Below are 25,547 nucleotides of genomic sequence, written 5' to 3' on the forward strand. Positions count from 1 at the left end.
AGAGTCAAGAAATTAATGCCCACATAGAAAATCAATTGATTCTCAGAAACAATTTCAAGGCAATCCGATGGAGAAAGAATAATCTTTTTTAAAATAAAGCCAAAACAAATGAATATCCTTTTATTTTATTTTTTAAAATTTTTTAAAGATTTTATTTTTTTCCCTTTTTCTCCCCAAAGCCCCCAGTACATAGTTGTATATTCTTCGTTGTAAGTTCTTCTAGTTGTGGTATGTGGGATGCTGCCTCAGTGTGGTTTGACGAGCAGTGGAGCGCGCGAACTTAACCACTCGGCCGCGGGGCCAGCTCCCTGAATATTCTTTTAAAATACTGACATTGTTCCTGAACAAAAATTAACTTGAAATGGGTTATAAACCTAAATCTAAGTTCTAAAATTATAAAGCTACTAGGAGAAAACATGACATTTTTATATGAATTTGTATTAGACAAAGATTTCTTAGAAAGGACCAAAAAGCATAAATCAAGAAAAGTAAATTGATAAAATAGAATTCTTTGAAATAAAAAAAAAATTGTTCTGCAAAGATGTTATTAAGATTAGAAGAAAAGCACACACTGGGAGAAAACATTTGTAAAACATATATCTAGTCAATTATTTGTATCCACAATTTATAAATACATTTACAACAATAGAAAAGAGAAACAACTTATTTCTAATATTTTTGCTTAGTAACCCTTCAAATCTTTTTGCCCATCCTGAGATGATAGCAGAAGCACAGAAGAGAACGTAATGCTAAAGTTTTGCTTATCATCCCAAACCAAAAAACCTGGACAGAGAAAAACAAATTAAAGAACACATGGAGCTGAAAATATTTAGTATATTTAAGAATATTTCTAGAACTATGTGCAAAAGATTTGAAGTTACTTCACATACATCCAAAAAAAGATACAAATAGCAGCCAAGCACGTGAAAAGAGTCTCAGCATCTTTAGTCTTTAGAGAACACAAATTAAAATCACAAGATGTAAATACACACCAACTCAAAGAGATGAAATTCAAAGACTGAGCTTGCCAATTATTGGTGATAGTGAGAAACATCTAGGACTATCATGTCCCCCTGATAGGAATGTAAACTTTTATGGCCACCCTAAAAAAGGAGTTTGAAATTTGTTTTAAAAATTAACCTTACATGTAGCACATGACCCTGCAATCTCACTCTTAGTATTGATCCAAGAGAAATAAAAATGTTAGCTCATGTGAGACTTTGACCCAAATAATCATAACAGTATTGCTCATAATAGCCTACAATTTTTGGATATGTAGTTTCTTTTGAAAATTTAGTAACATTGGACTTTTATTCCTAAAAGAGAAAAATTAGCTGAAACTGCATAATTCTACATTCTTCATATAGGGAAAAGTCTCTTTTTTTGCCTCAGTCTTCACTAGTTTTTACTGGTTAACAACTAGTCAGTTTTGTTTGGTAATATTTCTGGTTGTATAAGCACTTTAGATTTTTTTTTATTTATTTTTTTTAGATTTGGATGATAAACATAATTTGGTATCGTGTCCTCTGTGTGCCACTGATAGCATCTCATGGTATAGTCAAGTCCAGTGAGATTTTTTGTGTGTGTGTGAGGAAGATTGGTCTGAACTAATATCTGTTGTTAATCCTCCTCTTTTGTTTTGCTTGAGAAAGATTGCTGCTGAGCTAACTTCTGTGCTGATCTTCCTCTATTTTGTATGTGGGACGCTGCCACAACACGGCTTGGCGAGTGGTGTATAGGTCCATGCCCAGGATCCAAACCCACAAACTCCAGGCCCCCAAAGAATAGCATGCAATCTTAACCGCTATGTCACATGGCTGATCACCCAATGAAATTTTCACATAATATTTCCTATTTTCCTGCTAGAAATTGATGGAGTACTTGCAGTTATGTGTAGACTAATCAATAAATAAGAGACTGGACCTATTTAATTGTCATGTTTCCAGTTTCACAGGAAGAATAGTACTGACCAAATCAGAGATAAAATAGTGATAACAGGAGCAATGGCTTGAGATGTTACATCATATTCAGAGATTTCTATCTCATCAGGCTATACTCTTTGACAAGACAGTTGATTGACTGTAAACCTATTATACATTGATGCTGTTTATTAGCATTTCTTGGTTTCCCTCTCTTCCATTCTCTTCCTTACATCAACAAATTTGTGGCATTTTAACTTCTTTTGTATAAGTGAATGTGAGCAGACTCGATGTGCCACTTACAGGTGGAAGCATTAAAATTCTGACATTTATTTTTCATATATTTTTCTTTACCTACAGTGTCTAATCTAAGAGCTTCATAATACAATAATAGGATTGTCTATCAACTTCTATGATAATTATTTGGAGCATAACTCCACCGTCCACCTTCCATCCACAATGAATCTGTAGCATGAGAGAGAGTGAAATTTTACATTTTAACCCACTGAGATTTGAGGGCTACTTGTTACTGTAGCATAAACTAGCCTAAACTGCTGTGTCAATAACAGTGATGAGAGGAGGCTGATTTTTGGTGAGATCATAAGAGTGGATTAATCCCCTCACTTCTAGGAACTAAACTTAGAATGAATAATAAGCAATAAAACACAATAAATAATACTTAGCTGCTGTTTTTTAACATTTCTTTACCATAAGCATGAAAAAGAAATTTTGACCCACAGGATCTTAGTTGATATTTTTGATGATGAAGGGATTAAGTAGAAGACCATCTCTTAGCTAGAGTGATGTCAACTGGAGACCCATTTTATAAAGATTCTCCTGCAGAAACATTTGGATATCATTTACACCACCAGAATAAGAGGCAACAGAGGTGAGAAAATTGTGCTTTTATGAGTCTCAAAGAAGAAAATGGTTTACATCATTCCTTGATATTCTTTAGATTCCAATTTTGAAATTGAATTTTTAATATATGGGACCATTCATGATATGATTGGTTAAAGAGTGCATTTTTGAATCAGATTGTCTAGATTTGAATCAAGATTCTGCCACTGACTAGCTCTGTGATTTGGGGCATGATCCCTCAATTCTCTATGTTTCCATTCACATATCTACACCATGTACAAAATACTCATTACAGTTCCATATATTTGTTCTGTGGATTAAATAATTTTAATCTACGTAAATCACTTAGTACGGTTCACTGTATAGAGTTCTCGTCAAATAAATTTATGACTTCCATTGTTGATATCTCAACTTAAAATTAGGTTATCAAGCTATTAACATCAGGTATTCTGAAACTATTTCTGGGAATACTAAAATATTATGTGTTTATGTTATTTGAGCACGGAACACCTCTTCTTCCATATGTCTCTCTGATTTAGAAAATATGTAAATAATCCTTTTGTGTGAATGAATGCTTATTATATAATAATTTTGGCAAAATTTTTCATTAGTATTCATTTCCTCATTTCTTCCTTCCATATATATTTATCATTAAATATGTCATGTATGGTGTAGATCATGAGTATACAAATAAATTAGACATGTGATCCAAGTGGAGGAAACAGTTACATAAAAAATGAGGGTAATGAGATAGTTGCTATGAAAGCTTTAGGAAGAGTATAGAAAACACAAAGGAAATGTCCAAAGTTCCTTAATTAAAGGACACACCTAACTAAATTCTAAAAGCTGAATAGTATCTAGGCAAGCAAAGAAGTACAAGTGTTTGCATACACAATAGAAAGAACAGTTTATAGATGCATTAAGCAGCTTATTTTCTGCAGGAAAATGCAAGGAATTTAAAGCATTCTAAAAACAATTAATACATAAAATTTGCAGGTGAGAGACTACGTTTTAAATTTAGAATGCAAACTTTGAAACTTTATGAAGTAGGACGCACATAGGAAATATAATAAATATGGAAAATATATATTATATTTGTCATAAATTCTCATGAAAGATTGACAATCGGCATAAGTAAAATCTAATAGAGGAGTGGGATCATATTTGAGAATTATGGGAGGCAATCACTAGGACTTGGTGATTGAGCTGGTGTACAGTATTGGCCAATCAGAAGCAAATAACTATATGTTTGGATTGGTCAAGTGAGCGAATAATTGTACACTGTTCTGAATTGAGAATATTTTCAAGAACAGTGCTTTTAAAAATATTTTTTATGTGGATATAATTTTAAATGTAGAGAACTTTGCAAGAATATTTCAAAAAACACATTTATAAGATTGACCCAGATTCACAAATTGTTTATACTGGATTTTGAGCACTTACTTTACCATTTCGTACATAGATAGATAATTTTTTCCTGAACTGTTTATGAGTAAGATGAAGACATGGTGGCCCTTTATTCCTAAATATTTCTATATGTATTTACCATGGAAAAGGATATTCTATTGCATAACTATCATATTATAATCATCATCAGAACACTTATCATTGAAACGGTACTATAAGCTAACCTACAGTCAACATTCAAAGTTAGACAGAAGTACAAAGGAATTATACAGCTACATTTTTTCTTGCCCAGTATCCAATCCAGGGTCACACATTGCATTTAATATTCATGTCTCTCCAAAATCCTTTAATCTGCAACAGCTCCTCAGTATTTCTTTTTCCTCTCTCTTTCTATTTTTGTTTTGTTTCTGAGCAATTATTTACCTAATATTTTAAAAACTTTTCTTGAAGTCTAACTTTCATACAAAATCACATGTGGCACAGCTTAAATGTTTTTCACAACGTAGACATCCATATGTAACCACCTCATTGAGGAATATATATGTGTGTCTTTATGCCAATGTCATACAGTTTTGATTACTGTCGCTTTGTAATATGTTTTGAAATCAACAGCATGATGTCCCAGCTTGTTCTTCATTCTCAAGATTGTTTTGGCTATTCAAAGTCATTTCCAGTTCTATAAGAATTTTACAATTGTTTATTCAATTTTGCAAAAAATTCACTATGGATTTTGACAGGAATTTCATTGAATCTATGGACTGCTTTGTATATTAATGACATTTTAAAAATATTAATTCTTCCAATCCATGAACATGAGAGTTTTTCTTCTTTATTTGTGTATAATTTAATTTCTTTCAGAAATGTTTTGTAGTTTTAGTATTATTGTAAGTCTTTTAACTCCATGGTTAAGTTTATTCCAAAGACTTATTCTTTTTGTTGCTATTGTGAAAGGGATTTTTGTTTTTTAATTCCCTTTTCAGATTGTTTGTTGTTAGTATATAGAAACACAACTGGTTTTTGCAGGTTAATTTTGTATCTTGCAATTTTGCAGAATTTATTTATTATTTCTAAGAATTTGTTTTGTAGAATCTTCAGGACTTACTACATGTAAGGTCATGTCATCTTTGCACAGAAATAATTTCACTTCTTTCTTTTTTGATTAGGATGACTTTTATTTACTTTTCTTGCCAAATTGCTCTACCAAGGACTAGCAGAATTATGTTGCATGTAAGTGGCAAGAGTGATCTTTGTCTTGACCCTGATCTTAGTGGAAAAAAATTTTGATTTATTTTTTAACAATGAGGATGATGTTAGCTGAGGGCTCCTCATCTATGGTTTTATTATATTGAAGTACATTTCTTCTATACCTAATTTGTTGAGAGTTTTTATCATGAAATGTTGTTGAACTTTGTGAAATGATTTTTCTGCTTTTATTGAAATGATCATATTACTTGTTCCCTTCGTTATGTTGATATACTGCATCATATTTATTGACTTGCGTATGTTGAACTATCCCTGCAGCCCAGGTATGAATCACACTTAGTCATGGTGTGTGATCTTTGTAATGTGCTCTTGAATTCAGTTTGCATATATATTGTTGAGAATTTTTGTATCTATGTTCATCGTGGATATTGGTCTGTAATTTTCTTCTCTTGTCATACCTTGTTTTCAGGGTAATGTTGGTCTCATAAATGAGTTTGGAAGAGTCCCCTCTTCAACTTTTTGGAAGAGTTTGAGAAGATATGAAGTCAATTCTTTCTTTCTTTCTTTCTTTCTTTGCCAAGGAAGATTAGCCATGAGTTAATATCTGTTGCTAATCTTCATCTTTTTGCTTGAGGAAGATTTACCTTGAGCTAACGTCTGTGCCAATCTTCCTCTGTTTTCTACGTGGGTTGCTGCCACAGCATGGCTGCCAGTGAGTGGTGTTGGTCTGTGCCTGGGAACCAAACCCAGGCCACCAAAACAGAGTGTGCCAAACTTAACCTCTAGGCCATGGGGCTGGCCCCTGAAGTCAATTCCTTACTTTTTTCTTTTCCTTTTTTTTTGGGGGGGGGGGGTGGGCGGCGAAGATTAGCCCTGAGCTAATTGCTGCCAATCCTCCTCTCTTGCTGAGGAAGGCTGGCCCTGAGCTAACATCCATGCCCATCTTCCTCTACTTTATATGTGAGACATCTACCACAGCATGGCGTTCCAAGCGGTGCCATGTCCGCACCTGGGATCCGAACTGGCGAACCCCGGGCTGCCAGAAGCAGAACATGCGCACTTAACTGCTGCACCACTGGGCCGGCCCATGAAGTCAGTTCTTTAAATGCTTGGTAGAATTCACCATTGAATCCATCTGGTCCTGTGTGTTTATTTACTAGGTGGTTTTGATTCTAATTCAATCGTCTTATAAGTTAGGGACATGTTCAGATGTTCTATTACTTCATGATCCAGTCTTGGTAGGTTGTATATATCTAGGAATTTATTCAGTTTTTGTGGGTTATCCAATTTGTTGGCTTATAATTGTTCATCATAGTCTCTTATGATTCTTGGCCTTGCTGTGGTATCAATTGTAATGTTTCCTCTTTAACTTGTGATTTTACTTACTTGAATCTTCTCCTCTTTTCTTACTTTAGTTAAAGGTTTGTCAACTTTGTTAATATTTTAAAAATCGAATCTTAGTTCTTGATGTTTTCTATTCTCTATTTTGTTTCTTTCTGCTCTACTGTTACTTCTTCTGCTGTTAATTTGGATTTAGTTTATTTTCCTTTTTCTAATTCCCTGATGCAGATTTAGATTATTTTTTGATGTTTTTCTTTCTTGTTTAATATAGTCATTTATTGCTATAAACATCTGTCATAGTACTGCTTTTGTTACTTTCCTTATGGTTTAGTATGCTGTGTTTTGTTTCATTGGTCTCAAGTGATTTTCTAATAACCCTTTTGATATCCTCTTTGAACTATGACCCATCACTTGTTCAAGAGTGTGTTCATTTCTACAATTTTGTGAATATTCTAGTTTTTATTCTGTTATTGCTTTCTACTTTCACTATACTGTAATCACAAAAGATACTTGGTATTATTTCAATATTCTTACACTTTTAATATGTGTTCTCTGACAAAACATGTTATCTACCCTGGAAAATGTTTCCATTGATGCTTTGGGGTGGGATGTTCCGTATATGTATATAAGGTCCATTTGGACTATAGTGTTCAAGTGCTCAGTTTCCCATTGATTTTTGTCTGGATGTTCTATCCATTATTGAAAGTGAGGTGTTGAACTCTTGCTATTTTTGTGTTGTGGTCTATTTCTCCCTTTGTATGCACTAATATTTGCTTCATATATTTGGTGATTATATATTGGATATATTTTTGTAAGTATATTTTCCCTGTGAATTCACCCCTTTAATATTATGTAATGTCTTTCTTTGCTTTTTATGACAGTTTTGAGTAAAAGTTTGTTTTGTCTGATGTAAGGCCACTGCTGCTCTCTCTTGATTACTGTTGGCATGGGATAAATATGTCTGACTATCCATTAACATGTTGTTTTATTCCATTTGTCACTGTGTTGTTCACTCCTGTTTCATATAGTTGTGTTTATATAAATTTTATCAAAAGCCAAGGTCATTATGACTCAAACTTGTTTCTGCTTCATTCAATGAGTATTTTGTGCGAAATTATCTTCTACCTCCACATCTTGAATGATATGGTCTCCTTCTTTTTTTCTAATCACGTTTCTCAGGTTATTTCTTACTCTTATGATGCATCCGTCCAGAATTAGAGATCCAGATGTCTCTCCCCATACCCTTGGTTGTTTTTAAAAATCATCTTATTGATCTTGAAGGTTAATTAAAGAAAATTTATACCTGATGTCTGTCGATGCCGCAGTCTGAAAGAGGATGAAGCTGTGTGGAGAGAGGAATAGCAAACACTGAAGAAAGACCTGAAGTCTGTTTTAGGAGTCAGTTTCTCATACTCTAGGTTTATGTTTGGCTCATACTTTACAGAATGTCTCGTTCAAGCAGTCTTCTTTGTTTACCATGTTGGCATAAATTCTCTATGATGTTGCATAATACCTTGAAGTCTTCAGAAGTTTTGCTATTGAAGACCATTGAAACACAGCAAGGAGATGTTTAAATTGTTTATTGTTCAATGTCAATTTTACTTAGGTCCTAAAAAGTCTCAGGCATTATCCTGTGTGTCATTAATATAAGTGTAAATATGACACAGGTCCTCTACACTAAATATTTGCTGTAGGCAGTCTCTAAATGCAGTGGGACTTATTTGTCTATGTATTCAATTCTAGAACATAAACCTCCAAATTTAGGTAAAACTCAAATTAGTTAAAATCATTAAACCTTGTGGCTCTGAAAGGATGTCTTCTATTTAAGTACAGATCACACTTTTGTTTCCCTAAAAAATACATTTTTGAACATGCCAATTTTTCTCTATCAATCTTTTTTGTGCGTTCTTTCTTATGCAATTTAGTCAATGTTTATAGACTTTGGCTTGCATCATATACTTTTTGTATTGCTGATATTGGTATTACTAATTTTACATTACTTTTATATTCATCTTTATTTCAGAGAAAGCAGACAAAAATAGATAAGTGATTTCAAATTTCTCAAAATAAAGATTCACAAGCAAATATTTAAAAAATAACCAGAATCCTAGCTGTGGGTTTGGGTTAGCTGTTGAGAATATTGATGTGTGACATGGTCCATGAAAGTTACCTGCAATCAAGTATTGTTGTCTGTAATTTTGTTTCTATGTTGGCCTACGTGTTGCCAGAGAGTAACCTCTAGGTTTAAATTGTTAGGCCCCAAATAGAAGAACAGAAAAAATTTGAAATCTCCGCATAAGAGAGTTTGTTCTTTTTATGAATAGCAGATAGAAATTCTTAAGTATTTTGATGATTTGTTAAATATCTCCTTCATTATAAGCATCTGATATTTAAAGATTTGTTTTTTGTATTTGATATTTGTAGAAGATATAACTTTCCCATATTCAAGTCACTCCTTTTAACCAACCTGAAATCTCTATAGATGGAGTCACTAATGATCAAGGTGTTTTTTTGGAGAAAAACATTTTCAGGACACGGGCACGGATTTGTTTGGTTTTCACTCCATAGACAATAGGGTTGAGAAAAGTTGGGACTAATAGATAAAGGTTTCAAAGGAGGATGTGAACATATGGTGGTATTTGTGAACCAAATCTATGTGTGAAGAAAGAGAAGAAAGCAAGGAGGTAGAACTGCAGGAAGACACAAATGTGGGCAATGCATGTGTTAAAGGCCTTGAATCGTGCCTCCTTCTGGGGCAATCGAAAGACAGTGATAAAGATCTGAACATAGGACAAGGTGATAAAGATTATGTCAAACCCTAAGATGGTGAAGGCAACAAAGAGACCGTATATCTTGTTGATCCGGATATCTTCAGTAGCCAGCTTCACAATGGCCATGTGCTCACAATAAGAGTGGGAGATGGTTGTAGTTCGGTAGAGTTTAAGACGACATTTAATAAGTACCAGGCATGGTGCTGTAAGTATAGCAGCCCTGAGTGTCACCCCAACTCCCATGTAAGTCAAGAGTTGTTGAGAGAAGATGGTGGCATGTCTCAAGGGGTCACAGATGGCCACATAGCGATCTAGGGCCATTGCCAGTAAGACCCCTGATTCAATTCCCTGGAATAAATGAATAAACCACATTTGTAGAAGGCAAGCATCAAAAGAAATCTCTGGCAAATGAAACCAGAAGATACCTAACATTTTGGGAAGAATACAGGTGCTAAGCGCCATATCTGTGGCCCCCAACATGGCCAAAAATATGTACATGGGCTGATGGAGGCTGTTTTCATATTTGATTATAACTAGAATTAGGGAGTTCCCAATCACAGCAATGAGGTACATGACAGAGAATGGAATCCCAATCCAACACTGCACTGACTCCAGGCCAGGAATCCCGATGAGTGTCAGTACAGAGGGCATGAAGATGGAGCCATTGAATATGAGCATGGTGGTGTGGTCAGCAGAACCAAGGAGTGATAATCCTGTTTCATCTTCTATTCCATGGCAAGACTTCATGAATAATAAATAAGAACAAATTAATTTATTTTAGCATAATATACTTTAGTTACATTAGGAGTATACAGTCCTATCTTTATTATTGAAATATATTTGACATATTACATTTTGTAAGTTCAAGGTGCACAACAAATTGATGCATATATTGCAATATGATTGCCATTATAGCTTTAGCTAGCAACTCTGTCATGTCAACTAATTGTCTTTCTTTTTTTGTAGGGAGTATAATTAAAATCTAGTCTCTTAGCAAGTTTAATATTTATAAGACAGTGTTGTTTATTATCACTCTACTGTGCATTAGATCTCCAGAAGTTATTTATCCACTAGTTGCAAGTTTCTACCCTTAAATAACATCGTTCTAATTTCGCTAACTGTAATTCCCTGGTAACCATCATTTTACTCTCTGTTTTTATGAGTTTTTCTTTTTTAAGATTCTACATATTATACAGTGATATAATAAAGCATTTATCTTTCTCTACCTGATTTACCTCACTTAGCATAACGTCCTCAGAATCACAAATGTCAGGATTTCCTTCATTCTCCTAGTTGATTAAAGTAATCATCAGAGCAATGCAATTCAAAATCACAATGAGATATTATCTCAGACCTGTTAGAATGGCTATCATCAAGAAGACAAGAGATAATAGGTGTTGGTGAGGATATGGAGAAAAGGGAACCCTGTACACTAATGGTTGGAATGTAAATTTATTCAGCCACTATGGAAAACAATATAGGGATTCATAAAACAATCAAAAACAGATCTATCCTAGTATCTAGTCATTACACTTCTGGGTAGATATCCAAAGGATATGAAAAAAGAATATTGAAGATGTATCTGCACCACCATGTTTACTGTGGTGTGATTCACAATAGCCTAAATATGGAAACAACCTTAGTGCCCACCAACAGATGAATGTATGAAGAAGATGCTGTATATATATACAATGCAATATTTTCCATCTTAGTTTTTCCTTTCCAGTTACTCCTCTCTTATATTCTATCTCTTTTCACGAAGTCACTGCAAAGCCAACCATCAGGTTCTATATTTCTACTTCACTTAATTCTTTTCAAAGAGCAAAATTAAATGTATTTTTCTTTCTGGTCCTTGACTACTGTACGAAACAGATTTCCTTTATCTTGCATTTGTTGCACGTCTGTCGTTTTTCATGACCTACCAATTGGAATTAGGAAAAGAATCATTGAACGCAGAGTAAAGCTATTTCAAGGACTCCAACTTCGTTGCCAATAAAGGTTTCACTGTTGTGGTAGACCTCTCTGCTGATCATAATCAGAAAACAAGTTTGATGAGAATATTTTCTGTTTTGAAGTTCACTAGCTTGTCTTCTCAGGTTAATCTCGTCATAGTCTGATCCCTCTCCAATAGATGCAGAATGCTTTTAACCTAATTTTTCAAAGTTTCAGTGTTTTCCAAAACCCAGTCACACATTGTGCAACTCTTCCTACTTATTATCTGAGAAAAAACATCAATTATTTTAAATTCACATCTATGTTCCTTTGCTGTCCCTTACTACGCCCTGCTATTTGCACATCTCTTGTATTCAATGCCAAGCTCCAATCTATGCCTTTTGCTCTTTTCTCTCCCCATCAATAACCATTATTCCATCCTTAAGCCTTCTTATTAAGAATTTGTAATAGCATAGACTGTCTATGAATCGTAATGTTTTCATTTCTTATACCCTAACGCATCTTATATTCATTCTAAATACTATGATTTCTATGGATGTGATAACTTTTTCTATACATTGTTTTTCATGGAACTAGATCCATCCTCTTTCTCTTGCCCTTCACTGGTCACTCCAACATACAACACTATAATTTTCAAAGCCTCCTATGAATGGCTTTATCTTATCATTTTCAAAGCCTTTGAGGTTTCCTTGCCTGCTGATTGCTTAGTCTTTATTTTTCTCTTCTTCAGGAAAATATTTCCTCCTCACAATATTCAAAATATTAATTGACAAGTTATATTTATTATCTGTTAGTAATTCCAAAGCTCAATTTCTGAAATTATTTCAGCAAAGTATAAAATAGATAAAGACAGTGAGAAGGATCCAAAACAACAGATTGGGGACATAGAAAAATCTCACAGTTGCGTTCTCTCCATCATCCTTCAAATGTTTTCACCTGAAAAACGAAGAGTATCTGAGACCTCTAAGGTCACCTAGAACACAACTCAGATATTTAGTGAGCATTTCATCTAAATGAGCATTTTTCCTGAATGACTTGAAGGGCATCACTTCCTCTGAATGTTTCCCAGTTTAAACAGGCATAATTTCCTGAGCTTTTAGCAAATAGGGTTTCCGTTCATTTATCAGCTCAGATCATTCTCTAGAGATCATCCTATTTGTCAACTCACTTTAAAATTTGTCATCCATTGTGTCATTAACTGATTCAGAAATGTTCTGAAAAGCGTGAGACAAAATTTTTATACTATTTGAACACTCAACTACTGTAAGATTCTATTTATTTCCTGTCCACCTGGCTTCATATAGGATCACGTGGATTATGTGTTCTCTTTGAAACCAGTCCTCCACTTCTCCACGCTCAGTGTGGAAACTCAAGCCCAAAGACTTACCAGAGATCCTCTGGGGTAACACACATAGGAGCCATAGAGTGGATCTTTTGGGTGTTTCAGTTAGTGAAGGACAAGTGTTTTGTACTATAGGACACACCTGGAGGATTGGTTTTCTCCAATCCCTGGTGAGTGTTTGGATTCACTTGGGATGAGGGTGAAAATGGAGGCACAATATGGTTCAGAACTTAGAAGAGTCATTGTCTAATAACAGTTCTGCAACTAAAAGAAATTCCCAAACTCTGGTTTCTCTTTAGGCCTGAGAACCAAAATGGTTTCCTTTTAAAAATTCCTAAGAGAAGAAAGTGTTCCAACACAACACAAAAGAAGTCAATGACAGTATTTACAAAAATAATGAGCCAATAAAAGTAAATAAAAATTCTTTTTTTGTTGTTGTTACTGAGGAAGATTAGCCCTGAGCTAACATCTGTGCCAATGTTCCTGCATTGTTTGTATGTGGGTCACTGCAGAACCTGACTAACAAGTAGTGTGGGTGCGTGCCAGGATCCAAACCCGCCAAGCGAAGCGCGCCAAACTTAACCACTATGCCATGGGGACAGCCCCTAAAAATTCTTGAGATATTCAGACTAATCAATATAGATGCACTGACAGAAAAATAAAAGAAATATTTCTGTAATCTAGTTCCAGTCAGAGAAGCACTGATTTCTTGTTTATGTCCATGAAGGGGCTGACTGGAAAGTTCACTGCAATCACCTTCACTTTCTGAGCTTCTTGCGATGAACTTTGATGACCCTAATCTTTCCTGTATCCAAACCAAGTCTCACCAAATTGTCACAATCACATTCCAAATTAGGCTGAAATGATTTTATGTATTTTCAAAGATTTTAGCATCATCCATTATATCTTTATGAACTTACCAGCTGAGAGGCAGCAGCAGAAACCCATTTAGCTCTTTTGTTCTCTGTAGTCCCCAGGCATTTTAGTTTGCCAGGTTTCATCAGTGCTCCAAGAGAGGTAACACAGAAATCAGCTCTTCGATTGGTCCCTCAAAAACCCAGATCCTTGGGGAGTCACTTGGACTCACTTGGAGAAGGCAAGCAGTTGGAGATTTCTCCAGCTCCTTCTATACTGAATTGGTGGTTGGGGAGATAATATGGAGAGTGACTACCTGCTAGTCCAAATCATGGCTTTTCTTCTCAGTGGCTCCCACCCTGGCACCTTTCCTGTTAGCACTTAGATTCAGGGACGTTGTTGAGTGGGTATCTTGGCGGGAATAAGAAGGGTCTGGGGCTTCCTATTCTGCTTCTCATTGATATTGTCCCTCCTTTTTTTCTTTCTTTTTTTTTCCTTTCAATTTAACATGTCTTTATTTTTGCAAGAACTCATACATTTCTTTCAACAAACTCAATTCTTTCTGTTGATAAGAAAATACGTATACTTCGGTCTTTATTGGCTTAGGCTGCCATAACAAAATACCAGTGACTAGATAGCTCAAACAACGGAAAATATTTTGTCATAGTTCTGAAGTCTAGAGTTCCAAGATGAAGGTGCCAAAATGGTCAGTTTCTCATGAGAGTTCTCTTTCTGGCTTGTAAATGTCTGTATTCTTGCTGTGTCCTTACACGACAGGTAAGGAAAGAATACGTTCTCTGTTGTCTCTTCTTATGAGGTCAGTAATCTTATCTCGTGGGTCTCACTTTCATGACCTCATCTAAACCTAATTATCCCTCAAAGGCTCCATGTGCCATTATATCACATTGGGAGATAGAGATTAACACATGAATTTTGGGGAGTCACATTTCAGTCCATAGCAAGTGCTTATATTACTGGCTCAGAGTTGCCTTCATATAAAATAACTAAATTAAAATGAAAAGGTTTTGCTATTAACAAAAATTCTTAAAAACTGTATTTTTACTTAAATGCTTTAAAAGATGATTTTGCTTTCTAATGTTTATTTCAGTGCAAATATTTTCTTTTATTCTAATGTTGTTACAAAAAGGTGGTGGGAGGTATGAACATTTAGACACAACAGGCCTTTCTTAGTATTAAACTCATTTTTTTTTCTTAAAGATTGGCACCTGAGCTAACAATTGTTGCCAATTTTTTTTGTGTCTTTCTGCTTTCTTTTCTCCCCAAATCCCCCCAGTACATAGTTGTATATTTTAGTTGTGGGTTCTTCCAGTTGTGGCACGTGGGACGCCGCCTCAGCATGGCCTGACAAGTGGTACCATGTTTGCGTCCAGGATCTGAACCAGTGAAACCCTGCGCTGCCGTATTGGAGCGTGCAAACTTAACCATTCAGCCAAGGGGCCAGCCCCCTAAATTCATTTTTATGTGAAATTTTGTGAGCTGAGTCTTTATGACTTTCTAATTTACAGAAGCATCATAAAAAGATATGCATTTCAAAAAACAATCAACCTCAGTGGTTTCTCTCCTTTTTTTTTTGGGGGGGGGAGATTAGCCCTGAGCTAACTACTGCCAATCCTCCTCTTTTTTTGCTGAAGAAGCCTGGCCCTGAGCTAACATCCATGCCCATCTTCCTCCACTTTATGTGTGGGACGCCTACCACAGCATGGCGTGCCAAGTGGTGCCATGTCCGCACCCCGGATCCAAACCCGCAAGACCTGGGCCACCAGAAGCGGAAGGTGCGGACTTAACTGCTGTGCCACCGGGCCCGCCCCCAGCCTCAGTGGTTTCTATGGACAAAACAAATTAGGTAAATGTCACATGGCAATGTGATTTTAATAAAAAAGGAAAATTACACCCAAAATGATATGTTGCTTGAAAAAAAATCACATTGGGAGCACAGTCTGGCAATGGAGAACAGAGCCATCCAGTAAATGGGCAGTGTGTGTAGTAAAACGTAAAATTACTGATCACGAGTTAGTCTGTCAAGCATTTCCTTGAAAGTCACCTCCTCCTCCTCCTGTGTTTCTCTTCCTCATCTTCCTCCATCTAAAGGATTTAAAACAATTCATGGGCTCTAATGCTATCAGGATGTAATGTAAAAATTAATGATAAATGTTTAAGAGCAATGCAAGCCCTGCATTTGCATGATCCTGTATGACCCTCGTAGCTACTCATGCGGCACTATATTAGGGAGGATTACACAGAGGCTCAGAAAGTTCTGTGACTTGCTGAATTTCACAGAGTTAATTCACAGGGTTAGAGATGGACTTCAGGTCAGGCATTGAAATCTGAATCTCATGCTTTTTATCACTATATTGGAGTTAATTTATTCAAATATAACTATTTATTATTCAGGAGTAATCCTCAGATATTCAGGTAGAAGTTGACCTGCACTGGGCCCTCCCGCTCATGTGAATAGATTACTCTCATTCTTAGCCATTGGCTGGTTCCATCACAAATAACCTGGTCAAAGAAGCCCATGTGTTCTCACTCTGAGAAACTTTGTAACTAGACTGTTTCTCTATCCAGATGAATTAGGGTTGTTCACCTCTGGTGTTGGCTGCAAACAGCAAATTTGAAATTGTAAAGTGTCAAGTATCAAAAGGTAAATGTTTTACCTATTTGGATGTGGAATCTGTTCTGGAACAGACCTCCAAACCACTAAAATCTTCTCTATTATGGTAGGATGGAAAATTTAAGAAATAAATTTAAGGGTGGATTTTAGTATCCACTGCATATGCAAGAGAATGTAGAGTTAGATTTTTCCTGTTGTCTTTGAATTGTGGCTAAACCCAAAGCTGTGGGACACAAGGCACTGAGTTTTCCTTAGTCACTACTAGCTGCCAAGGTTGCTAAATAGCATTTGTCCCTACTGCCACCACTAGTTATCATCTCTCCTCTTCCCTCTCCACCCAGTTTTCTCCTGTTGTGTTAGAACTTGAGCGACAGAGAATATTCACAATTTACCCTTGAAGTTTCTTCCTTCCACTGCCCTTGGAGGTGGAGACTGGTGTTTCTCCATCCATGGAGCAAAGTGAGTCAGCTTTATTAAGATCCTCATGAAAATTGGAGGTGTCTCAGAAAAGGGGAGACTGACACTCTGTCCCTCTAAATATTTACTTAGCTGCAGAATCTGGAGACTTATTCTGTTGCTAAAAGTAGGACGTGCTTTGCTTTTGTGTCTCTTCCCTCACTATGGGACTCCCTCATAGCTAAGGGAAGTGTTCGTGTCTGTTGTTGGAAGAGATGTTCCTGGTGAGGACGAAGGAGATAAGTTGCCCCTTGGAGGGGCCTTGGGATGCTGGACGGATTTCTGACACAGATAAATCATGCATGAAACTTCACATACACACCGCTTATGTAAAGGCTGCCACATGAGAAGAAGCCACCAGAACCAGATTGAAATCAGCCTAAACTGGAGGTAGAGCAGGGACCCGCCCTAACCAACATGTGGAGACCATCAAATAAGGAGAGTTTTGTTACCCTATCTGCGTTCCCTTCCTGTCTCTACATCCAGAGTAACAAATAAATATTAGAAGGAAGAAAAGAAGTTGTCTCAGAGACAAACTACCCCCCCCCCCACTTCAAACACTAAAGATTGCATGTTGTGGGAGAAGGAGATAGGAGAGCAGAAGAGTTTTGAGTCAAATGCGAAATTCAAGTTTTAAGAAAGAACCGCATTCAGTCTTATTTACTGGAAAATTTCTGGTAACTGGAAATGACCATGGAATCATCCAAAGGCATTGTTAAGGTAGCAATCACCTAGCTGGAGAAGCAAATTTGACCAGCAATGCTGTTGGGCATAGTTGGAAGAAAACAGTCATTTCATAATTAAACTCCAAGAAATTGAGGCTTCTCAATCAGTAGGTTGATTTATAAGTGAATTGTTGCTCCCAGCAAGTTTCTGTGTAATTTTCCTTCTGGATAAGCTTACACTTACTTTTTGTTAAGTAGACCACAGCTCACCAATAGAATTTTCTGTCATGATAAAAATGTTCCATATGTATTCTGTCCAATATAGTACCCACTAGACACATGAGGTCACTGAGACTGAGGAACTGAATTCTAATTTATTTTAATTTAATTAGTTTTTATTTAAATTTAAATAATACTATTTTCCTAGTAGCTGCAGAGTTGAACAACCTTGGTCTACATTCTTTAAAAAAGAAAATTGGTTAGAGGCCATAGGAAAGGTAAGGAAAGTTCTATGCTAACAGTTGTTTTTCTTTTCCTGTAAATTAATTTATTCCTTTATTAAAGGGTGCTATAGAAGCATCAATGCGTATTAACTTTGCCAGGACTTATATTAATCCAATTAAAAGAAAACCTTGGCTTTTGAAGTGCAACATGTTTGAATATCCATTTGTCAACTTAATATTGTGGAAAGAACTAAATGCTTGGATTTTGCTCCAGAAAAATTTAGCCGTAGAAAACCATCCTGAAAGATCATTTCTGCGTGTGTATTTTTCCAGAAATATTTGCTTTGACCTTTAAGTTACATTAAAAGCAATCATTTCTTCCTTAAATTTATTCTGTTTCCCAATACTGCTGTCTTTCAGGTAGAGGGATCATGCTGAAGAATGGCTAAATTAAGGAGTTTAAATAGCCAAAATGAGCCAGGTACCTTTTTAGTGCATATGGGTTCTTAATAATAGGCCTGCCAGGATCACGATGGACAGGATGGTGTTCTTATACATTTCTGATATAAGAGAGCTATGTTCTGCATTCTCTTCTTATCAACACAAACCAGTAATAAAATTATTATTAATTTTTAGATGAAGTGGATGTGTCTAGATTTGTTAAGGCAAAAGAAAGACAAACAGAATTCCTTATACTGATGATGTTCTGCATTAGAAGGAGCTGTTCATCATGATTGCCTAACCATTAAGAGAGCTAAAATATGTTTTTTGGCTGATGAATTTCAGTATTCAAATAGTGAATATGTTCAATATCTTTACCCAACAACTTGGCATTTTATTGTGAAATCTTCCTGCGTTGTCTCCACAAGGAGCACTGCGGCTGCAAATCAGTTATTGTCAGCAGATGCCCCAGCTGGCTGCCTGCAGGACAAATTCTGCCATGAAACTCGCTGCCACCGTGAGTTTTTTTTTAATTTTTTTTTTTTTTTTTTTAAGGAAGATTAGCCCTGAGCTAACATCCACTGCCAATCTTCCTCTTTTTGCTGAGGAAGACTGGCCCTGAGCTAACATCCGTGCCCATCTTCCTCTATTTTATATGTGGAACACCTGCCACAGGATGGCTTGACAAGTGGTGCATAGGTCCGCACCTGCTAACCCTGGGCTGCCAAAGCAGAACATGCAAGCTTAACCGCCGCACCACTGGGCAGGCCCTATGTTTCTGTATTTTTGACTGTCCTTCTTTCTTTATAGTGAAAGCTTTGAAGAAGCTAGACTATTTATTATCTAGAATATCCTTAATTTGTGTTTCTTTGATGTTTCCTCATGATTATATTCAGGTAGTGTATTTTTGTTAGTTTATCCATGTATTGCTTTATTCATACGTGTGTGAAAGAATAGAATCTGATTTTATTCAATGGATTATATCATTACAATAATTATTTATTTTGATGCTCAAAATTCCCTGAATTTGTGTAGAAAGAGCCCCTTCGAACTAGATATTGTGCCCTTTTTACACCTCCCAGCCATATTTTGAGCACTTCCTTACTTTCTGGCCCAGCATTATGGTCCTGACTTACTTTACACTTTCCCAGCTCCAGCCCTCGAAACAACCATTTTTCCAAGGAGCCCTGGTCTCTTTTAAGGAACAAAGTTATTGAGAAACCAAGATCTAGGCACAAGGGTCATTCGTTGCTACTGTTTGCTCATTGCTTTTAACTCCTCTCAGTGAACGTAGCTAGGAAACAGATGTACAGAAATAAACGTATATACAGCTTTACTTACAGAAACGCCCAATTATGTAATTGGTTTTATATTGCATATGTATGTATCTCTCTATTAAAAATAATGAATCCATACTTAAAATTCTAATCAGAATCCAAATCCTCAGTGTTCATTCTAGTCTCATGTCTTTCCATAACGGCAACTCTCTTCTCAACACTATGAAAATTATCTTCCACTATCCTCAATATTTTTGTCATTTTGTCAAGCCTAAAACACACATTGAGTAGTCTCCAGATTGATAGTCAATATTATTGTGAAAACAAACATAATACATCTTCAAATTTTATTGATATTACATTTTGTCTTGTGGAAATATTTACATATAGTAAAAAGTGTAAATCTTAGGCTTATCTCACGACTATTGTATTTCCCCAAAATTTATCAAGATATAGAATATTTCAATCACTCCAGAAAGTTCCCTTATCATGCCCACTCCCAATCAATGTCTTCTGCCTCCCACTCCTGCTGAAGATATTGCTTTTATTTTTTTCTCCTTAGATTAATTTCATCTGTTCTAGAACAACACATAAATAGAACTATAAAAATATGAACTGTTCAGCTTATTTTACTCACCAAAATGTTTTTGATATTTATTGATGTCAATGGGTATCTTAGTAGTTTTTTTCTTTTATGTAGTGCAAAAGATTTGCCCATTTTTGCCTTTTAATGATGGAGTCATAAGAGTTATTTACGTAATTTACATCTAAGTCTTTTGTCAGAATATATGTGTGTATATACATATATACGGCACAATATCATAGTCTGTTTATTAGTTATTAATTTTCTCAAAATTACACTTTTGTTGAAGTTAAGGTTCTTAAAAAGATGATATCTTATAGCTTTGTGTGTCCTAATGAAAGATTTCATCTCTTCAAGTTATGTAGATATTCTCTATTTATTCAATATTTTTCTTCTTAGAGGATCTGAATTTAGTTTCTAATTAAACATTTCAGTTTTATACTATTTTGTGTGGTATGTAATAGAAGTTAAGTTTCTCTCTATATACGTATACTAATTTTTACCAGTGGTTGCCGTTCCATTTTTAGAAAAGGCTCTCCATTTTCCACTGAATTGCTTTATAAACTGTAGAAAATCAATCAACTATAAAAATGTGGGTTTACTTGCGGATTTTATATTTGGTTTCCTTAATCTATTTCTTTATCTAAATGCTGATACCACACTGTCCTGATTGTTATAGTTTTATATTAAGTATTAATTTCAGGTATTGTAAATACTCAAAAGTAATTTTTTATTTTCAGATTACTTTGGATCTACTTCCTTTGAATTTCCATTTAAATATAGATTTAGGCTCTCAATTCTTATCACAAAAGTTTGTTAGGATTCCATTCAGGACTACTTTGGATCTTTAGATAAATTCAAGAAGAATTGACCTCTTAACAACATCGAGATTTCCAATCCTTGTACACGGTATAGCTCTCTACTTTTTTAAGTCTTGTCTACTTTTTCTCAACAATGTTTATAATTTACAGTATAGAATCCTTGCAATTCTTTTTTTTGTTTTCTTTTTCAGGAAGATTAGCCCTGAGCTAACATCTGCTGCCAGTCTTCCTCTTTTTGCTGAGGAAGACTGGCCCTGAGCCAACATCCGTGCCCATCTTCCTCTACTTTATATGTGGGATGCCTACCACAGCATGGCTTGACAAGCGGTGTCACGTCCACACCTGGGATCCGAACCGGTGAACCCCGGGCCGCCGAAGCGAAACGTGCACACTTAACCTCTGCGCCACTGGGCCAGCACCGCAATTTTTTTCATTTTCTTGTCCACATAAGCGTATCCTAAATGTCTCATGGTTTTATACGGATAGCAAATTTATATTTTGTATAGCAAATTATCAATTTTTACTTCCCAGTTATTTTTCCCAGCATGTAGATTATATTAAAAAAATTATGTGGACCTTACATCTTACAACCTTGCTAAAATCACTTATTAATTAATGGTATTCACTTTTTGATATAATGCTTGAGATCTTTCCTGTTAAAAACTATGTCCACTACAAATAAAATTTGAAAATTGGCATTGGCGGTGTGCAGCCTGAGGCCTTGCCCATAGGAGACAATATCACTATTCTTTGCTATAGTACCTTCTTCTCAGAGTTATCACCTAAAAGGTATGAAATCATAAAATACGGGCACAGGTATTACTATATAAAAACCCCATCATAACTTTTAATTTCAGTTTTAACTTCTCAAGTTAATGGCTTTTTCTTAAAAATCATTGTATTAGTCAGGATTCTCCAGAGTGTCAGAATCGATAGGATATATTTAGAGAGCGAGAAAAAGAGATTTATTAAAAGGAATTGGAAATTATGGATATTGGCAACTCTCTCAAGTTCTGCAGGGTGAGTTGGCAAGCTAGAGACCCAGGGGATCCAAATGCTTTAGTTCATTTGAGTTTGAAGCCTAAGAACCAGAAGAGTTGATAGTGTAGTTCTAGTCTGAAGGCCAGCAAACTAAGACACAGGTAGAGCCAATGCTACAGTTCAAACCCAAAGATAGCAAAAAAGTCAATATTCCAATTCAAAGGCCTCAGGAAGTGACATTTCTCACTTACTTGGGAAGGGTCAGCTTTTTCCTTCTATTCAGGTCTTCAACTGATTGGACAAGGACCACCACATTACGGAGGGTGATCTGCTTTACTTAGTCTACCAATTTAAATGTTAATCTCGTCCCAAAGCACCCTTACTGAAATATCCAGAATAATGATTGACCGAATATCTAGGCATCCTGGGGCCCAGTCAAGTTGACACATGCTGTTTTATATCCACTGAGAAGATATATGGCCACGCGCTCAAGTCAATTCACACAGGTGCACACACAGACACACACACATGCATTCACACCAACAATACGTGCCTTACTCATAGAGAAAACCCCTCCAATGACACATGATAAACTTTACACAGTGTCCACGGCCATTCTTGGTCTTCATATTTTCTTTGTCTTTCAAAATTGTACCTTACATTGAGAGAAAGAAACAAAACGAAACTGTGCAGTTGCCTTAAATACATTCTCTAGTTTAAATCTCCTCTATCATCTACTTGGCATGCTGTGTCCTTACTTGCTTGGACACTTATTCATCATAACTCAAAAATCAGACTTCCTAATTAAAATAGAAAATGAAACAAACATAACTCTAGTGACCGGGGCTTTCAGTTAGATTCGATGTTTCATCCTCTTCGCTAGCCTCATAATCTTTGTGGGCACCACTGCTTCTCTCTCATTTCCCTGACTCTCTCTCTCTCCCAGAAACATAAGGCTGCAAACCCATGAAACATAAGCATTGTGTCAAATTTAGCAGAATACCGCTATTCTCTGGCATAATATCTATAACATTATAGGTTTGTGATAGTACTTGATGAATGAATAAGGAAGTAAATGATGGAGGTAGCAGGAAAAGTATTGATGTGTAAAGTGGAAGATGAGTTCTCACGATTTTTGTGCCGGTGACTTCCTGAACGACCCTCAATAAGTACTGAACTTTTGAGATGTTTTCTCATTAGATACTTGAAGGGATTTTGTTTTGCAGGGGTGGAGGAGTTGTTTTGTATTTTTGGATAGAACACGATTAAGATGCACTTGCTCTGATTTTTTTTAAGATGACTGGGAAAATAAGAAAAATGGTCAACAACATGGCTTCATTGAGTACGTGGGCACCCTAGAACAATTAGACTTGGGTACATTTAAATTCAGTGAGAGAATCATAGTAATGTGAGAATCCATCTGGAGAAAAATTTTTACAGGAGGAAGCTGAACCAGGGACTAAAAAATAAAAGAGAGAAAGAAATAACATATGTTCACTATTTTGCTCTTTCTACATTTCTCATTCTTATGACGATGGTAGGATCCACGACCCCATTGACTGATAGTTGTCATGGGCGATGATATTTGAAAACCGTCTAACATGCTGGCAAATTTCACAAAAAAATTAAATAGAAAACTCAAGCTTCTCAAATAATGTGTAGTTTTGTTATTTTGTTTAGTTTTGAGAGTGTTATTGCATAAAGAGGCATGAAGATGTTAATCAAGGTGGATATTGTGAACGGAACATTTTTACCACACGGACACGGATCTGCTTGGTCTTTGCACCATAGACGAGTGGATTGAGAAATGGAGGGACCAGCAAGTATAAGCTAGAAAAAAGAATATGGATATACGGGGGGATATGAGAACCAAACCTGTGTGTGAAGAAGGAGAAGAAGGCAAGGAGGTAGAACTGGAGGAAGACACAGATGTGAGCAATGCAAGTATTGAAAGCTTTCAACCCAGCTTCCTTCTGGGGCAAACGAAAAACTGCGATAAATATCTGAATATAGGACAAAGTGATGAATGTGAGGTCGAAACCTGCAACGGTGAAGGCCACAAACAAACCATAGATTTTGTTGACACGGACATTTTCTGCAGCCAGTTTCACAATGGCCATGTGCTCACAGTAGGAGTGGGAGATGACTGTTGTATGATAAAATTGAAAACGGCACTTTATCAATACTAGGCATGGGGCTACAAGAATGGCAGCCCTGAGTGCCACGACAGACACTATTTGGGTGATTAGCTGGTGAGTGAAGATGACAGCATGTCTTAATGGATAACAGATGGCCACATAGCGGTCCAATGCCATGGCCAGCAGGATGCCTGACTCCATGCCCTGAAATGTGTGGATGAGCCACATTTGAAACAAGCAGGAATCAAAATAAATCTCTGGAATATGAAGCCAAAAGATTCCGAGCATTTTGGGCACAACGCTGGTACCAAGCACAATGTCTGTCACTCCTAGCACACCTAGGAAAATGTACATGGGCTGATGGAGGCTGCGCTCTGATATGATGATGATCAGAAGCAAGGAATTTCCAATCACAGCAATGAGATACATGGCACAGAATGGGATCCCAATCCAGCACTGCACAGACTCCAGGCCTGGGATTCCTATTAGTGTCAACACAGAAGGCATGAAGACTGTGTTGTTGGACACAGACATAGTGTCTTTGCACCTCCTGATGCGAAGGACAGAAGTTAGTCAGCGCTTCTGTTCCCTTTCTACCTCCTATTTTTATCCAAGGTCATCATATTGAATCTGTCAGAAATAGGTGAAACTCTAAGATCATATCATCTATATCATTCATACTACTGAAGGGAAAAGAGACCCATACAAACACATCACTGTTTTCAGGAAGAGCCTCCACAAGCGCTGTATCACAATAAGGTGTTATGTGCATGGCGGGAAAACTGCATTAGAAGCAGCACAATCACCTGGGTAAGGGAATTCGCTGCTGATCTGTCTGTTATCTCCATTCTGGACCTGTGGGTAAATAAATTAGTCTTGTTTATTTGGCCTGGAAATTGCATTTTAATTAGACTCTGATGTATCTCTCCATACCCCACATTCCAGATACTCCCCTAGAATGCTATTATCCTCAATTGTCTCTAACACAGGAAGAATCAGATGGGCAAGCCAATTCTTAGACTCTTATGAGTATTAGTATATAATGTTCCCTGTGAAAAAGATAAACGATAGAAACAGTTGACACCCAAGAGCTTAATATATTTATATATCTATATATATTTATATGATCTATGCAACATTATGTCTATACATAATAACTATAGGTTCCTATATATCTAGTAAGACTGGATGTCCTTTCAAAAGCATGTGAAGGAAGAGCTTCAGAAAAGATTTTTCAAATCCATGTACTTTAGGCGAGTCTGGGTCAGAATTCCTTGCTACTTTTTACATTTCTAGTAAAATTTTATTTTATTTTGCCTATATTTCCAACAGCTGAAATCCTTAAAATTAGTTGTGTGATTAAAATAGTGGAAATTCCATAATACATATTACAGAATACCTAGAGGAGAGGGATCTCTGGGAGGCAGGGAAACCTGCAGCAGCAATGCCCTCGCCAAT

General features: G+C 36.2%; 2 protein-coding genes across 2 annotated transcripts; both read right to left on the reverse strand.

Moving 5' to 3' along the window:
* Nucleotides 1-9,340: 9,340 nt before the first annotated feature.
* LOC103554221 (olfactory receptor 52A5) lies at nt 9,341-10,180 on the reverse strand. Its single transcript, XM_008525183.2, has one exon. The coding sequence runs from the start codon at nt 10,178-10,180 to the stop codon at nt 9,341-9,343; it is 840 nt and encodes a 279-aa protein (XP_008523405.2).
* Nucleotides 10,181-23,672: 13,492 nt separating this feature from the next.
* Nucleotides 23,673-24,623, reverse strand: LOC103554228 (olfactory receptor 52A1). The gene has a single exon (XM_070626713.1). It carries the CDS (start codon nt 24,621-24,623, stop codon nt 23,673-23,675), a length of 951 nt encoding a protein of 316 aa, XP_070482814.1.
* Nucleotides 24,624-25,547: the final 924 nt, after the last annotated feature.

The sequence above is a fragment of the Equus przewalskii genome, chromosome 6, assembly GCF_037783145.1.
Source record: "Equus przewalskii isolate Varuska chromosome 6, EquPr2, whole genome shotgun sequence".
Lineage (NCBI taxonomy): Eukaryota > Metazoa > Chordata > Mammalia > Perissodactyla > Equidae > Equus > Equus przewalskii.

Coding starts and splice junctions, on each gene's coding strand:
- LOC103554221 (XM_008525183.2), bottom strand. CDS start 10,180: ATGCTCATATTCAATGGCTCCATCTTCATGCCCTCTGTACTGACACTC.
- LOC103554228 (XM_070626713.1), bottom strand. CDS start 24,623: ATGTCTGTGTCCAACAACACAGTCTTCATGCCTTCTGTGTTGACACTA.